General features: G+C 42.6%; 1 protein-coding gene across 1 annotated transcript; it reads right to left on the bottom strand.

The window, feature by feature from the left end:
* Nucleotides 1–8,551: 8,551 nt before the first annotated feature.
* On the bottom strand, nt 8,552–16,773 carry LOC128450941 (synapse differentiation-inducing gene protein 1-like). Its single transcript, XM_053434702.1, has 4 exons — nt 16,411–16,773; nt 14,235–14,717; nt 10,075–10,212; nt 8,552–9,391 (listed from the first exon to the last, which is right to left on the bottom strand). Exons 2-4 carry the CDS (start codon nt 14,652–14,654, stop codon nt 9,233–9,235), a joined length of 717 nt encoding a protein of 238 aa, XP_053290677.1. The 5' UTR covers nt 14,655–14,717; nt 16,411–16,773; the 3' UTR covers nt 8,552–9,232.
* Between the last annotated feature and the right edge of the window lie 1,825 nt (nt 16,774–18,598).

Genomic DNA, 18,598 nt, shown 5'->3' with positions numbered 1-18,598 from the left:
AATTAGACAAGTTCACTAGTTTTGTTTCATTTAAAATAGTAATTATTGAAATGAAAGGTAGGTCTTAAGTTGATACGTGACAGTCTGGTGAGGTAAATTGTGGTATATTATTAGTGTAATGCTGCTTATGCTTCAACTCTGTCAGAAAACAGTAAAAAAAAAATGTGTGTGTACTGTGTTGTCAGCTTTATAGAGATTATGTAAGTCACTCTTGATAATTATGCACAACAGTGATTTATCTCATTTATAAAATTTGCAGCATAATGCCAAGAAAAGAGAGACTCCAAAAGAAGAAGGACAGGGAACTGCAGCAAGCAGCTCAGGGTAGCAGCTCTCTTTTATCTTGGATCAGGCCATCAACTTGTAAAGCAGGTGAGGGAGAATCAGTAACTCTACCTGGTCCAGAGGAGCCCATCACATCACTAACCCTAACCCTAACCCTAATATATTATTTGGTTATTCAATATGGCCTTGTTTTGTCTGTTTTTGCCTCTTATTCATTTATTTATTCAAATTGATAATTTAGTTTGTTAACAAAAATAAATATAGAAGTTGAAAATATCCTACTGTGTTTTTTCTTTATTTATTATTATTTTCATAAATAATTTTGGCGATGGTTGCCCTTTTATTTGGTTTGAGCACCTGCCCCCCAAAGTGTCTGTGCACGTCCCTGCTCAAAACTGAAGGATGTGCTATAGGTCAGGCAAAGTTCCCATCCAATGTTGGTGTGGATCCAGATGAGGGGGTGGATCCCAGGATTGTTTTTCTCACTTCCTTAAGCATTGTAAGGTTTTACAGACATTCTCACCAATTTCATATGAAAAAATTCATAGAACTTGAAGAAAAAAATCTGTTGTTTTCAAGGAAGTGATATCTATGAGTCTGTTTAATTTGGTCCAGCTATACTGAACTTAAGGCACTATTGGGCCTTGGCCTTGGCCCAATAGCCGTTAATAGTATGGGGTGTTCACATTCATTTCTTCTTCTTGTTGATTAATTTCAGTTGCATCTGGGTTGACAACTTGCCCTCATCTCTGCCATGACCTTGTAAAAACTTCAACTGATAAAATAAAGAATGATTTGCTGGGAGCAGTTAGAACAACATTCAGACTTTAACTTCAGGGCAATCAAGAATCACACTTTTAAGATGGAAGCAAACAAGAAATTAAATTTACCACACCCTCCTTAAACAAGAAATCTCCCACAACCCTTTGAGTCTGAGTGAGTAAAATGATTTGTAATGGGCCCTCGCCTCCACAGACCCCCGCTCCAGTCCAGTTATTGAGGCCAAGACATATCCAGAGTGAGGATTACAACTCTAAAGTGCAAAGCTGTGTAATCCTCTGAGAGTGGAATAGAAGGCTGCGATAGATCAGATTTGCTGAAGATCAAGCTGTTTACACTGGATATGAGGAGGTAATTCACAGTATCCCTTATGATGGACAGTCTGCTTGTTGAAGACCATCATAAGATCATCTCAACCCACGCAAAGGGAGATCAGAGGTTTATGGAAAGATTTCCACTAATGCAATATTAACATTCAATTTCTTTTGGATGGGGTATGACTTCATTGGTGAGAATAAGTGCATGTAGATCATTTTTGGGATGCTCTTTGCTCCTGTTGCGTGCTCGGTAGAGATGAGACACAAGATGACGGTATCATCCAGAGCAGTGTGTGGTGCTGCTCTGCCCTCTGCTGCACAGAGTCGTCAGTGCACCTAAAGCCTGAGGACGTTTCAGAGTTAGCTAAATCCCTTAATGAGAAAGTCATTACTATATTATCTATTAATAGTCATATTTATCGTTTATAGATTTAGTCTTTTTGGACATTTTATGAATATAATTATAACGATTTTTATTGAAAACGATTTGCATTCTGCGAATATTCTCAAAAACAAGGTTTTGGTTTTGAGCTGGAAAACGAATTGATTTGGTTTAAAGCTGTGAAAAACTCAGGAAATAGACCTCATGCTGAAATTGTTTTGTCAAAGTCATTTTTTTTGCCATAACTCATAAAGTCAAGTTGTAAAATATATTTTATTAGTTGAAATTTATCACAGCTTATTTCAGCCTTGCACCTACATATACAGCTCAGGTGATCTTCCCTCATTCCCAAAGTGGTCTCAACCTTCTAAACAGCACCGTATGATGATGTAAAGAAGATTACAGTAAGTATACAAATCTGCATAAACAGATTGGGTGTTATGCATATGTGTACTTAGGAACTTCTTAGCATCTGAGTCGTCGATGGTCTGTTTGATATTTTTAAATTTGCATACAGTCCACACACAAACATAAGGCTTATAAACACCAGCCTATTTATATACATGCATAGTGTATATTCCTAGTATAAATATATGCAGGCATTTGTACCTTTAGTACTTCAATTATTAATGATCTTGTATCCTCTTTCAACTGAAAATTGTATTTATCTTAAATTGTTTTGATGCTGATGATCTAGAAATGTATTTTTCTCAAAAAATGAGTATAATATTCATGACTCTATCTTACCACAAATAAGAGAAGTACATTGTTTCAACCACCTGGAGGCAGCCTTGAGCTGACTTCTGAATCAAACAGCCCCATTATGAACCTGATGTAATTGTAAATTAAATCACAGGTTCACAGTCACATATTTGACCGTCAGTAAACACTGTGGATATGAGTCCTGGTGCTGAAATAACATGCACGTGGATCTGGACACTGATTCCCACCTGTCAGGCTGACAGGAGGAGGCTTATGTCACAAGGTTTCAAGCAGACATCATCTGATATCTTGATCAATATTTGTCATCTCCCGTCACTCTGGTGGAGCTCCCAGCGATGAGGCTGTCTGCTGTGGGTTAATGGAGACAGGATTGATACTGCGGCTAAATGATCTGTCCTGGCCAGGGGGGCTGATTTCATCTCCAAGGTTCATCTTTCCACAGATGTTGTGTGGTTGATCACACACAGCCGAGCAGAATCATCATCATCATCACCTCATGTGTCGTCAGTACTCTGAGTTTGTCTGAGGTGTTATCACTCCATCTGTGTAATAACAACGTCAATTTATCCCCACAAGCCGTTTGATTAGGTGGCTTGAACTGAGGAGACGTCTGTGGCCTTTTGATACCTCATTCTTTCGTCCTGACGGATTAAAGTCCGATGACAACAGATGAAGGAACAAGGCCGGTGAATAATGGAAATTGAAATGGATCTCATTTCCTCACCTGACCTGCTGGCATTTGATTTAGCATAACAACAGTTGCCGTGACCTATTATTTTTCTCCATATTAGATATTCATAAATGACTGAGCAGTTCCTAAATGATGCTCTCTCTATTTTGCGTCAGGATTACAGGGCCTGCTGGGAGTTCTGTGTCCCAGGATAACCTTCTCTGACTCGGCCCATCCAAGTTTCCTCTCTGTCATTGCTGCCTCGTCTAGAAATCGATAGCTACAGGTTATCTCTGGAAGTCGGACTTGACACGTGACACAGCACCAGCAGCCGTCCACTATTACCGGATATTTTCAGCAGGCCATCTGTAGGCAGCTTCACATGCCAGCTCCGGTCATGTGGACGGACCATAAAATATATTACTCTCTGTTTACTTTATCTCACCAACCTTTATTACTTCCTGCTTCATATTTCTGGCCTCACAAAATTAAACCATATCACCGCCACTCCCTGTGAGGTGTCAGGTTGCAATTAAAAACCTATTGCATCTCAGAATACAGCTCCTGTAGGATGCTTTGAGGAATAGCAGACTGGAGTGAAGTGTCCGGTCCGTTTAATCACGAGAAGAGAAGAAACATGAGCAGATAGACAGTGCTCCCTTGTTGCTCGAGAGTGATAAGTGAAGCCAGGAGATGAGGATGTGACGTTTCTTATCTGTGCAGAGTGTGTCTTTCCGGGCGCCACAGAGAGAGCGGGGGGCGAGAGATAGGTCTGTTGCTGTGGGACAAAGGTGTGAGGGCAGATAAGCATGTATGTGTGAAATTCTTCTAGGATGAGCTTAACTCTGATGTGTGTGTGTGTGTGTTGTGTGTGAGAGAGAGAGAGAGAGAGAGAGAGAGAGAGAGAGAGAGAGAGAGAGAGAGAGAGAGAGAGAGAGAGAGAGAGAGAGAGAGAGAGAGAGAGATGCTGACATCTGTTGTGCTAAGAGTTGCTGTAGGGATGGACTCATTTCCTGATACATGCTGGAAAGTGCCATAGAAAACTTGTTGTGAATACAGATTTGTCCAGAGCTGAGCGGTGGTGGGAGAGGTTCACAGATCTGAGTACTTCTCCTATAAAAAGGGACAATACAACAATGTAGAAATAATCCATTATAGTTGAAAGTCCGGCATTTAAATCCTGAATGAAAGTACTGATCTATTATCATCTTAAAGAGTCAGTTGGATAGAATTTAGTGACATCTAGTGGTGAAGTTACATATTGGAGCTGAATACCACTCACATCACCCCCCCTTCCAAACATAAAAGAGAACCTGTGGTAGCCTTCAGTATGAAATAAATTCTATAGTAAAGAAAACAACAATTCACATTTCAATATATTCTTTTACAATTGATTCTGTGACATTTTTTTAAGTAATCAATAATGAGAAAGGAACTGGTCCACTGATCCAATCAAAGCAGGAAGGTAACATTAGGCCCGCCTCCTGCAGCAGCATCACTAGTGAGGAAGAAACGCTTGAAATAAAATCCTAAGAGGCTGAAACTCATCTTTAATGAAGTACTACACTCAGCAAGTACTTTCACATTTAATACTTGAAGTATATTCAAAAGCAAGTACTTACTTTATTTTACTCAAGTAGGGAAGTTAACATGAAACTTTTACTTTACACTGCTAAAAACTACCAGGGAACTAAGACGAACTGACACAGGGGAAACAGAGTACAGACACTACAACGTTAAGGGGAGAGGGGCTATAAGAACCAAGGCAGCATGAAACACATGAGGGTAAGAAGTGAGATCTGAAATAAGGGGAACATTGCCGACGTCAAACAAAAACAAGAAAGTCAAATTTGACCTAACAGGCCGACCCTCAGTACAGTATATATTCAGCTTAATACAGGTACTATGTCTTATACTGCTACCAGTTCAAGGCCATGGTGAACTCACTTCTTTCTTCCTCTGCTTCCAGATTTTTGTCACTTTTAAATTTATAGTCTTCTGACCCGAATGACACTGACTCAGCATCACTGGAGGCAACTTATCCGCTTTTGAACGACACCCACTAGACCCAGAAAAAAGCTTTATACAACTTTTGATATGCTCCCAGGGATTGGTGAACGATCCTGATGTGTTAAATTGGCAGAGTTCTTCTCTAATGAACACGAGTGATGACAACAGGAAGAAAAATAAATATTTCGGGGGTTTATGTGGAGACTTGACTTATTTTAAGACAGGCTGGTAAAAGAAAGAATCACTGTGTCTTGACTGTTGGAGTCGATGCTGTTATTTGATCATTGTCTTTCATTTCTGTACAGTGCCAGATATGAATGTAGCTCCATCAATTGCCGCGGACGTCATCGATGCTGCTGTTGACTTAGAAGAAACCCCAGGAATAATCAAATATACATTCAATTTATCTGCTTGCATTGAAGATCTCTGGATGAGCTTCAAACCGCATGAGCATGTCTGTAATCTACCAAAACGAACTGTGTGATTTGCATTTGAAGATCTCCCACACAATACAGAGCCAAGAGATTTCTATAAATCAACCAACATTTTCCACACTCATCACTTCTATCTTCCCACTGTGGTTTTACGCGGTGTGTTGAAATGATTCCTGCTTGGTTTTGAGTCTAATTATTTGAAAGGTTTTTTTCAGTTAAACAAAGATATAATACACACCTTGTTAATTGTAATTATAGCAACCACTTCAGATAAGAGTTATTTTCAACTCAGTGGAGAAAATGTTTATGCATCTGTTGTCCCTGCACTGTGAGGGGTGACAGGTATTTTGTCATGGCAGCGATAGGCATCTGAAAATGTCTTTCAGTCGCAGAAACAGTCAAGTGCATCATGCTCCTTATTGATGGAGCACTCAGCTCTAATGTCTTTGATTTTGGATAAGATAGTTATATATAGAGGCTTCAGCACAGACAATTCAATTATTATCAAAAGACGGAAGTTGTTTACTGTGGTAGACGCAATAAAAGGTGCAATAAAAGGTGTTCATACATTTGCAGAAGTTCCGAGTCAAGCTGCTGCAGCCTCTTGGAAAGTTTTTTTATTCACATGGGGGTGGATGACTAATAAAATCAGCTTGCTTCTGGTGGTCTGAGCCAGCGATGTGCGAGCAGGCGTGGGTGAAGCTTCCTAGCGATTGCAGGAGAGAAAACACATGCGGCGCTGCACTCGCTCACAGAGTGAGCCCACTCCAGCACCCCATACAGCTCCCATTGATGAGAGCGGCACTTTCGCCCCCATCTCCCCCATCGAGCCACATTTCATGCATTAGAGATTTGGAGAGAAGCTGCGAAAGAGAAAACAGACAAATTCAGGATCGGGTCAGGCTGTGCTGACTTGCTTACTTTGCTGCTCCATTTAGCCTCATGCAGTAACGTATATACCATTGCTTGTATCACCTATAGGTGTAGTGAATCTTTGTGTCTTGTGCATCTTGAACCTGGTAAGCGATCAATACTCCAGCACATAAGATCTGTTGCGGGTGGAAAATCCAAGGAGAGGAGTCGTCGTTCTCAAGTTGAAATTAAGCAAGTTTATTCAGAGGTCACAGGTCAGGAAAACGCGGTGTCCAGCAATTGAACATGCATGGGTCTCTAGTTCTACGCAGGAGCCTGCACAGGAAAAGAGACGCTTAAACAGAGTGCGCACATAGGTTATATATTGATATATTGGGCGTGACTGGGGTTCATCTTGGATTGGTCAAAACTAGATGGAGGCCGCTGCATCTAGACGGGACAGTGCCTCATCCTCTTGGAATGTCGCGTGATGAAGATATCTTACGTGCAATCCGTTGTCGTGGTTACCAGGGGTCATAATGTTCCTGTCTCAACGCAGCTGCCTTAGTGTGTTGTGGGGGAGAGATTTTAGGCCAAGGTCTGCTCATTATCTGCTGTTGGTGTTCTACTTTGTGTGTGTGTGAATTGAAACAGGGAGCTGGGATGTGTGGTACAAAGTGTTGACTGTTCTACAGAGTGTAATAAAGAGGTCAAAGGAGTGTATGTGGTGTATGTCAATAATAATATGTGTAATGTATGTGGTATATGTCAATAGATCCTCTGACTCTGGAGGATCAGGTTCTGAGTGGCAGGTGGGGGCAAGAGAAGAGCACGTGCATGATGGTCCTTCCAGGTCCTGGAGGCGATGAAGTGCGGTTCTTCCCGACTTTGTTCCTGACACTCACAGCTCTCTGGCAGCTAAAGTCACCTCAAGGCGAGGCAGTGATGACAGCGGTGCCAGAAGACAGTGAAGAGCCATGCCAGTTACAGCACAGGGTCAATAATACACGCTCTGGTTGACAAGACGCTCTGACAGGACTCTGTAACAGCACAATCCATATGTTGTTCAGTGATTCTCGAACTTGGTCTAAAGCTGACAGCCCCATGAGCTGAGCTCCATATTCCCTCCTTGACTTCAGCCATCATCTCCCAAATATATTCTTACTGTGTAACTTGGTGTCACCATCGTTTATTATTATCAGTGTATATTGTGACAGTATGTCTTTAATACTATTCATTCAGTTGTGCTAAGTATTGTTCTGAGCACTGAGCAACAGTGGCTAATCGGATGTTTCTGCAATATACATGATTTTATCCATTCATGTTCATTAAAAAATTGTTTACTGTAAAAGGAAGATACAGTGAAAGTTGTTTAAAGTAATGAATACATTAGGTTACTATTTACAAACTTTTCTTTCAACTATTTTTTACTTTTTTCAGCTTTTAATTTTAAGTTTGTTTAGCTATCAATTTTTTGTATCCATTCCTGTTAGCTAACCCTTGCTGGCTTTCTGACTAGTTGTTATTGACATTCCAAAACTAAAAAGTTCCATTCAAATACATTTTATCTCAAGGTACTTTTGAGTAGTTCTTGTGTGTGATTTGTAAATTTTCAGATGAATTTGTATTTAATGCTATTAAGGTTGAACTGCATGAAACTGAGACTGACTGCGATTGGTTGAACACATATCTAGGCGGGTCCTTGGCCCTGTTGCTCCATCCTATGGTAGCTATTGGTTCTAGATATTCAAGATGAGAGCATTCGCAGGATATTCTGGCTTCACTTATGGATAGTGAGAGGAAGTAGAGGCACGTATACATATACAGTCCAATGGTTGACAGTCTTTGCTGAGACTTGCCTCTAGTAAATGAGCAGATTCTAAAAATCCATCTCTCAACTTGTAATTCTATCTGCTTGTTTATTTTTTGAGGGTATAATTGAGATTTCTTGAGTTAATCAGTTGAGCTTTCCACATGCCCCCTGGCAACTGCAGAGCTGCTGGAGGAGAAATACCTCTGGTCGGGATTCACCGCTCTGGGAGCTCTCTCACAAAGACGCAGTGGATAAGAGGATAAGAGGAGACATGGTGTAGGATGTTTCATTATTCATGCCAAATGTATTTATTGACTAAATGTACAGTACACAATAAACACAACTAACCCTTTTGACCACTGCTCAGCCGCTTTGTGTTCACACGATTACCTTTGGACTCCTTCTGTTAAGGGTCCACTGCCATGTATTTACTGCCTGATGCATTGATTTACAGTATACCCCTTCAACAAACACAGAAAGCCAATGTTTTTTCGGGACATTCATTACAAAGTGAACAGTACACAATGTGTAATAGTGTTGACATAGAATATATTCTCTGTAAAGGTAAAATAAAAAGGCTGTAAAGGACTAATGTGGTAAAAGGTAGGTAGTTTGTTACTGTTATGAGCTCAGTTTTCTTCTAATATAGTAAAGTCCAGAACAATCTCTGTAGAAGAGGAGTCATCTTTTTTCAGCACTGTCATTTCTTCTTCCAGTGACGATGGTGGAATATCTTATCCCACAAATACTTCAGTCCAGATCAATATGCAGTCTTAGTAATACTCCATCCACACTTCTTTTCTCTCTCTGGTTCAGTCGTTTCTCTTCATATAGCTTCTTTTCGCAGACAGCAGACAGCAGCTCAGGCACGATGCCTTCAAGGGAGTGCAAAAAAAAATATATCCAACCTTGGCCCCTCTCACTCGCTGACTGTCTCCCCCCCAAGCGAGCTGCATCAGTCCAGTGTTATACGTGTCCAGGCTTGGACAGGTAGGCTATGAGGGCCACAACCACCCCCACGTACATCCCTGTCCCGATGGTAATGGAGAGAGCAACCAGGAACAGGGCTCTTCTGGAGCTCATCCCTGCTCTGGAGAAGTCTCCCTTCGCGATGGCCTTGCCCGTCTGACAAAACAAAGCAGAGAGCGAATTGAGCCGGCGTGTTACTCATCAGCACAGAGTGTATGAGTAGGTGTTGAGCTGCAGTTAAAAGAGGGAAAACAAGAAATGCTCTTGGGTAGCCATTAGTTACCATGGCAATTAGGTCATTATCCCTCTGACAGTGATAAATGTGTTGTTTGTGGTGTTTTGGTTTCTTATCAAAAATGGAGCCAGGCAATCTATTTATTCATCTGACACATTATTTTCTTCTCCAACTGTCCCTGCAATTATTTGGGACGACGCAGCAAAGCCACTATTCTGTGCTTTGTCCGAGGTTGAAGGGCGTGAGCCGGAATCTTTTTGGACCAGGAAGATGCTGATGTTAGAGAAACCTGAGACGCTGCTGTAATTACAAATGCGGTCTTACTCAGCTATGCACACAAAAACCATTAATAACATAATTGCAGCGCACTGCTGTGAACCAAAACCCTCAATGTTAATGGTTTCTTAGAGCGAACACGGAAGACTGACAAGTGGGCTGAACCTACTAAATGTATGCGGTCAGTCACCTGAAACAACTGACAGGAGGGTCATGCTGTGGAAAACGGGCTGCCGTAGCACTTGTCTGAGTGCTTGTGCTCGCTGACCTTAAACAGAACACAGTGTAATTGGAGTTAATGACAGGCGTGAGGTGCCTGAGCCTTTACCTTGTGAGAGTAGTAAAAGGCTACGATGCCCAAGGGCCAGAAGCAGCAGAGCATGGAGAAGATGGCGAGGCCCAGGTAGTCCCGGGGGGGCAGCACGATGAAGTTGTCCTCACTCTCACTGTCACTGGAGCTGTCACTCTAGAAGACAGCGGGTTGACAGAGAATCATTAAATGTCAGGAAAGGAAAAGATGATACTGCTTAGTGCACGTTTTTTTTTTTACAGTGGAAAAACATTTAGTGAGACAAAAGTAGGCTCTCTTATAGAGACTGAGAATTTATCAGCTGGCACGGTAAAGATTGTCCGATATGAACCTTTCGGTATGTTTATGTTTGCAGATATGAAACATTTTATTTTACAGAAGAAAGCAGAAAGTTGTATTTAATTTTTTTGGAACATATTTATAGTGAGGTTTATGGATAAAATGTAAAATATTCACAAGACTCACATAATTACTTTGTGAATAGGGTTTTTTGTTACCACAGCCAATATATTGCATTGGCATCGGCCTCCAAAAATCCATATCTGTCTGGCTCTACTTTCCTACAATGCCAGGTGAGCTGAGCGCGCTGTTCCTGAGATTGACACCTAAATAATTCTGTGGTCAGGCCGGACACATGTAGAGAGTCAGGTGTGTTTCGGAGATACTTCGCAGTCGTACCTCAACCCCCACCCAAGGCCACTGTATCTGGACTCGTTCCACAAACACCCAGGACAGGATGTGCTCAGCCAGCCAGAGAGGATTTCGTGCCTCTGTCAACACGTATGAGCGGCCTGACAGATAACACGGGATTAACGGATTGTTCCATCATCGCGAGGTGACAGCGGAAAACAGCCGGGAAGACAGTTTCATTTATGTGCTAAATTGCGTCGCGAGATCGAGAGATCCGAACCAACCAGACTGCTCAATGCACCCAGCTCCTGACACTCAGACACTGGGTGTTCAACAGACTCCCGGTAATGTGCCTCCACACTCAAACTCCTCATTTGGTTCTATTTGAATGGTTTTCTTTTTTTTTGCTGCCTTTAGTGGTTGGACATGACGTATTATTATAAGCTGTAGCTTCAGATTAAGCATTTTTCAGTTTGTAAATTTTCAGATATAAACCAAATATTTATCTTTTTTGATTGCTTGCTGAAATATATTTTTTTTTCAAAAACCTTCAGGGCTAGAGGAGACAATAAATCATACATTCGAATGCCAATAAGACTTTGTCGGTGCATCGTGCCTGCCGTGAGGACACAGCAAAGTGACTGCACAGCTGACCTTTAGGAGGACGTGGCCTCACTTCTCTCAGCTGTCCCAGAGACACAGAGGATGCTTGTCTAAATGAATTGCTCTCATAAAGAGCAGGTTTCATTTGTTAGTCTTGCTGCCTGCAGGGATCAATCAAAGAGGAAGAGGAAGGCACCAAATAGAAATCGATATGTAATGCAGGAGCTGAAGCAACCATTTCATTTGTAATTAAAGAAGAGTCAGGGAGGCGGGCAAACAATAAAGGAAGCGTGTTTGTGAACCGACAACCTCGTTTTCAAGCAAACTGGGCTTCGTTCTCCCTTTTAACCTCTAATCCGATCAACATTTACCAAACCACGGGGTCGAGTATAATCATCTTGAGATGTTTTGGTGAACAAACCTGATTGAGATGTAAGAGAGACGTGGAAGAAGTCAGTGCTACACTACCCAAACCACCTTTTTTGTCACCTCTGCCAAGAAAAGATTACGAGGCGTCCTGTTATCTGCTTTATGAGCACAGTCCACCTGGACAGCAGGGTGGGATCCATCAAAACAGCAGCTGGTCATAACCACATAATCTGACAGCACATGAATAAACCGGAGAGCACAAACAGCAGTAATCTCCTTTATCTTTGCAGAAAGACCTGATAACAGCCATGAGTGACTGGTGCATTGAGTCCTGCTGACTCCTAGACACCGACACTGGCCGGCACGGGACACACTCCAAGCCTGAGACCAGTATATAACTGATGGGGTTCAACTGGGGCACGGAGCCTTTAGCAACCTCGTCACAGCTCTCTGAAAGGCCTCGTTATGGTCTGTAGGGGGACAGACAACTCCAGGGCCGAAGAGAACCCTGCATCCTGTTAGTGGCAGGGACGGTTGCATCAGCCCCTTCCACATGTTCCTTTGTTACCTGCAATTTATATTCCCTCTGTCAGACAGGTGTCAGACAGCTGCTGACACAAACTAGCCGTGGAGTTATTATTGTAAAGTTACATCACCAAGTTGATACTGGTAGATCTACACTATAGTGCAGTGGTTCCCACTCTGGGCTTGCTAAGCACAGAAGGAGGGTTGAGAATGACGCTTTCCACAAATCATAAATTAATCTATGTCATAATTTCCCAAATCTCCGGCTGTCTGTCTCTGGCTCGCATAGCTTGTGAACCGTTCATCTTAACAGCTTCACTCTTGGCATATTTATTTTTAAGTGCCTAAGAAAAAGCAGTATTAAAATTTAGTGCGGGGGACACAGGATATATGAATATATAAATCACTTTGAATAAACAGGTGAACAGTTCTTTGTGCAGCAGCTACAGCAGCGGGTTTGTAGTCGCCACGGTTCATTTACTGCAGGTCCCTTTTAAAGTTCAATAAAGAAAGCTGCACCCAGCAGCACCACAGGCATTAGCTGCAGCAGCGGGTCAGTTTACAACACCACAGGGTTGAAAAGTCTGAATAAAACCAAGGCGAATAATCACCAGCCTTCTAAGTTTCTCTGTCTCCAGACTCCTTAGGCGATGAGACAGTATCAGTGGCAGCATTTTACAGTTTACAGCACCACCGGAAACACTGAGGTGATATCTTGTGAACTAAATGGTGGCAAGTTTCTCCAAAAATTGGGAGAGAGATGATAAGATGAGAATTCTAAACACGACTAGCAAAAGTCTAATGGCAAACTTTGGGAAGACCTGATACAATCTGCCAAAGACTATGTCCTGGAATCTAAGGAAGTGTTTTAAGCTTCCCACAGCTTTACTTCCTCCCTCTTAATGTTATTCCTCACATCTTTGAAAGTCCTTATTTAATTAGATGGCGTAAAGCTGCTTTCACACACGTGACACATGCTCAACACGTATGTTGTAATAATATCCTCTCCTAAACTAATCTAGTTCCATGCACGTTTGTTTGTCCTCACTAATGAAAGGATTATCAGGTATAGCACTGAGACACACAGTCAACAGACACACACACACACACACACCACACACACACAGACACACACACACACATACACACACACAGGAAGGGAATATGTAAAGAAACGCAGGTGCTGAGTAAAAAGTCTCATATTCCATCTGGAAACCCGACGTTTATCAGAGCGCTCTTCATCACATTCATTTGCTCTTTTGAATTGACATGGAATAACTTTAGCCGCAGGCTCACCTGATCCAGCAGCCATGCATCAGCTTAATACCCTCAAAGCACGGCATTACTTATGGCATTAATGGCGGTCGCTGCCATGTCTCTATCTATCTGCCAGGCCTCCGAGTGACAAGCACTGGCGCAATCATCAGTCCGGTCAGAGTGCTATGCTTCTTCCTGTGCCAGCCCTGGGTGTCTCACAAGCGTCCCTGGATGAAATGAGATTTTTACCACTTCTGAACAGACTTTGCTCTTTTTTTCTGCCACGGTTTTTTCTTTTTGAAAGAGTAGTTAAAAGCCCTGGAAGAACATCAGCTGGACAGATCGAATCAATCATCATTCTTTGGAATGTAATTATAAAATAAAAGCGCACAATTACCCCACACTAGATTTGAAAGACTCCAGTAAATTTACAATTTGGAGAACAGAGTGAGGAACGAGCATGAATCACACTGGCAGTTTAAAAGTAATATAGGCATCACTACAGTGTGCACGGCAGGATGGCCTTGACAGTTACGAGTGAGTATATAAATGCCTTTGATTTCATATCGCAACTCAAGATTAAAATTACTCAAACGCTGCTAAACGACCCTGCTTCAATTTGATCTCTGATGTGTACAGTGATTATTCCCTTGTAACCTGCAGTAGGAGTGACACCGCATATATACTTATCATTCTGCATGCGAAGAGGACGATCAGACTACAACAGTGCTGCTTGTAGGGAACTATAAATCAGGTGCCTACATCTCCACAATAAGTTACGATTGACCTCTGACCTCGTACTCAGGACCCTGCTCATCCTCCACCTCGTACGACACCGTCTGGATCTTCATGTCTTTCTCTTCTTGTACGCTGTCCAGGGTTTTTTCTGCGGACACTCCATCCTGCACAGCGTCCTTGCTCTCCGTGAACGTGGTCTCAAAGCTCTCGCTCTTGGAGTCCTTGCTGTGCAGGCTCACGTCGTCTTTGCACAGGATGAAGTTGGGCCTGTAGAAGGCCTCCACCGCCAGGTGCAGGGACGTCGCGTCCAGGAACTGCTGAGTCTTATGCTTGTCATTAGTCCCGGTGTAGTAATAGCCGATGAGACTGTCCTGGTAGGGCTGGCTCGGGTAGTCGCACTGGTAGCCCTGGTAGTCATTGTGGACCGCGTGTCCTTTGTCCAGCAGAGGGTTTTGGAGCTCGCTGAGGCTCTCCATGACGGTGGCAGGTTCAGACGTCCAGTGGATCAGAGGATGGAGAGAGATTTAGCAGTCTGTCAGCTGGAAAACACATAGAGCAGAGTGATAAAACCTTATGAGAGAGACACAGCAGTTTAATTCAGTCATGGCACAAACCTGTGAAAATAGACTGATCCTGTATGAGCTGTTTTTAGTAATGATGTGCTTTTCTGTTTGACATGAATTACCTGCAGGAAATCTTGCATTCAGCATTTTCCTCTTGCAAGCTCTCAGCAGTGTGGGCCTTAAAATCACCATCTGCTGTGTATGTTCAACTGTTGCATTTCCCGCCCACAGACTCATATAAACATGCAGAGAGGAAGAAAAAAATCTCCCACTTGTCCCAGCTGCCTATTTTAAACAACCAGGGGAAGTGAAGCAGGTGCTGCTGTATTTCACAGTGGATACTGATTATTCTGACTTGTCTGCGGACTGGCCTCCTTGACTCCTCAATGTTTTCAAATGCAACTGTGGGACAAATGAAGTGGAAGATCGGATATCAAAACTATGTAAAAGGCTAGAAGAGGCAGTCGTTGAGGTAACAAGTCCACCAATTACAGACAGTGATCCGAGCACATCCAGATTTGATAAAACAAATAAACTATTTAGTTTTTCAGATTTGCCATGCGCCAGTGGTCATTTGCTCTTGGCCCACAGAGGCCTCATCCATTTACTAATCTAAATCTGAATCTAATCTAAATGATAAAATGTATCTTTCATCCCAGGTCTAACGATGAAAGAAGACTAATGCCACTGAAGCGGCTGTAATTCGGAGTTTAGTGGAAAAGTAGCCGATCAAGTCAAAGTCATTTCATGCTTTTCATCCAAGGTGCTGTCATGAAAAATGCCCCCCCCCCACACACACACACACACAGACACTAGGCTCTCTGTCTCCAACACTGTGTCCAGCGGTCTCCACTCTCGCATGCTCCTGAGGCTGAGCCGGCGGGTAGCAGGGAATTCCATCACACACTACATTAGACAACAAAAACCACATCCCACCCCCACAAATAATTCATCTGACATGAGAAGATGGGCACTTAGCACATGTGAGTGTGAGCGGAGCCGGCACTATTGTGAATGATCATATGCTCCCTCTTCCGTCTCTCCACCTCTTCTTCTCCCTTTGTTTTCGTCTGGTTACTACAGTTTATTATCGCACTCTAAGTGTGTGTGTGTGTGTGTGTGTGTGGTCCAGGTATAACTCATGTTGTAGGGACCATAATCAGTTCACACTGTCCCCTTATTGGGACTTACATTCCTTATGGGGATAAAAAGCAAGTCCTCATAAAGTGAATCATTAAAATTTAAGGAGACTTCCAATATATTTAAGGTTAGATTATGGTTAAGGTTTAAGTTAAGGTTAGAATAAGGTTTAGCATAAGTATTAATTATATGGTTATGGTCAAGTCAATGTAATGTCCTCTGAAATACATCATTTATGACCATGAGCTCCCTCTTCTCCTCTCTCTCCTCACCTATACCCTTCTTCTCCCTCTGTTTTCGTCTTACAGCTAATAAACAATGTGTGCGTGAGAGAGAGAGAGAAATACACAAAAAAGCACTATTTCATTATTGTGATGACATCACATCTTTTTCTATTGCACAGAATAAATATTTCTCTCACACATGTTATATGACTTGGATCACATAGACATCTCAAATCTACTGCAGAATCACAGCCAATGGACATGTTGGCACACTCGTAAATAAACCTATGTGAGAATCCTCTTACCTGTGGTTGAAGATCCTCCCGCAGGTTCGCTGAGCATCGTTCCTCGGCGCATCAGAGAGTCGACGGACGGACACACCTTCCTACTTCACATGATCAGTTTTATCGGGAAACAGTCCAGTGTACAGCACAGCACAACATGCGGTATTAGAGGTGTTGTTATTCCGGCTGTGTTGGGGAAGAGTAGGACTTTGCCCGCTGAGCTCTGGCCGCCGTGGCACCGCCGCTGCCTCTGACAGGTAGATTTTTACGCACAGCATTTCAGCGCTGAGCTGTGGCTCCAAACAGCTCGCACACGGATTGGCTGCGTGGTGCGCGCAGCAAACTCCATCACTGACCGAGGATGTTACATCTCCAAACTCTGCTTGCCTTGCTCGGCTGTCTTCCTCCACGGTCTTTGGAGTGGTGTCCCCTGCGCTGGTTGGCACCCCCAGTGGTGCTGTTTTAACTCCGCGTTACATAAACACCTCATCCGTGGAGCAGCTGCAGAAATATGTCTCAGATCACATGATGGAGCATTATTTCCACTCTGCACACTCTGGAGAGTATAGTGTCCTGAAGTTACTGCACTTTGACTTAAACAGGAAAAACAAATTCAATTCGAATAGTATCTCAAGCCACTGAGATCTTAATATAAAAAAATATTAAAGAGAAGCCCAAGTCATTGTTCCAGCCCGGGTGCGTCAAGTGCTCTGGGGAATGTGGGAAGTTAACATGGAGGCTATAAACAAAACGTGTTGCATGTATGTGTTAAGAGCATTAGAGCAACTTGACACATCAGGTGTGAGATGTGTATATAAATTATCTATACCATGCATATTACTCATAGAATTGTGTATATTGGCTAAAAAGTATTGTGATTAGGAGGTGCTATTTAGAGCTGAATGTCTTGTGTTAGACAGATGCTAGCCTTCTTGTGGCCCCGACAAAATGGATGTGAGCCTACAGTGGCCAAAATATCACAAAACAAATTGGCAAACATGCGGTGCTCTACGTGAGGTGTCATCTGGATTTGTGACTAAGTGGCCCATGATGTAAATAGTGGCCCAAATAAAACGAAACAAATTCGGGCCACATTTGGAACCTTCTGTTGACATGCGGCATTTCTTCGGCATACTAGTGGCCCAGCTCTGGCAAACAGGAGTGTACCACCCGAGTGCCATCATTCCATATGGCATGGGGCCAGCTGTTGGAAGTGTAAGACCGAATCAGGGCTAAAACATTTTTACTGTGTATGGTTTATAAGTGATGATGTCAGCAACTCGGCAACAACAAGTTTCCAGCTTGAGAGATGGGGTTCATAGGAATTTTCCCAGTAGGGTTCAAATTTTTGAGATTACTCCGACACCACATGAATGCATAATCTGTGTGGGTGGCCACCTGCCTCGTCCATTTGGGGTGAGAGGAGGGATGAGAGATCAGGAGGAGTTTTGTAACTAGTGTGTTTCACTGCCTCACACACACAACACAAAAAAGTAACAGATCCTTTTTTACAAAGCCCTCCCTCTCCGACATGAATTTCTTCGCATAATTTCAGCTCTTATTGTGTATTTCAGGATACGCTGCCATTTTACATTAACGTCTCTGAACCTGCAATGTGGCTTTGAATTGCTTCCAAATATAGCACAGGAATCAGCCACTATTAAATTCATTGCACATTTATATTTGATTAATATTTTAGAGATATCCCATGCATTTATCATGAGCCTGCCAATTTAGCTCTTCTCCTTTAATCCCACTGTGCAAAGCTGCTTATGATTCCACGCCACAATTTATCATTGTTTACATAACATTCATTCAGATGTTTTTCCCATTCCAGCAAATGGGCGACTTAATAGGTTCCACACAGGGAAAAATTAAACCCAGTTTATTTTTGATCCCACTGGAGAATAACATCGACATAACTGCAATATTTACAGAGACACGGTCTGATTCGGAGGCTCATGTAAAAACCACGGTGAAAACATTTCCTATCAGAGGCTGCAACTCCAAAAAACTACAGGACTGATATACAGGCTCCGAGCACCGGGAACATATCTTATTCAGAGGGGGCACAGACTCATAAAAATGTCTGGAGTTAATAATGTGCAAGCCCAGGCTCTGTCACTTTCACTGGGAGATGCATTAAGGTGCTGATGGACACTTTATGGGGGAAACATGGGGCTGCATTTAAAAGACCGGGCACACTCGA

Source organism: Pleuronectes platessa, chromosome 11, assembly GCF_947347685.1.
Source record: "Pleuronectes platessa chromosome 11, fPlePla1.1, whole genome shotgun sequence".
Lineage (NCBI taxonomy): Eukaryota > Metazoa > Chordata > Actinopteri > Pleuronectiformes > Pleuronectidae > Pleuronectes > Pleuronectes platessa.
The sequence above is the reverse complement of the archived record's forward strand: the minus strand, read 5'-3'. Positions and strand labels throughout refer to the sequence as shown.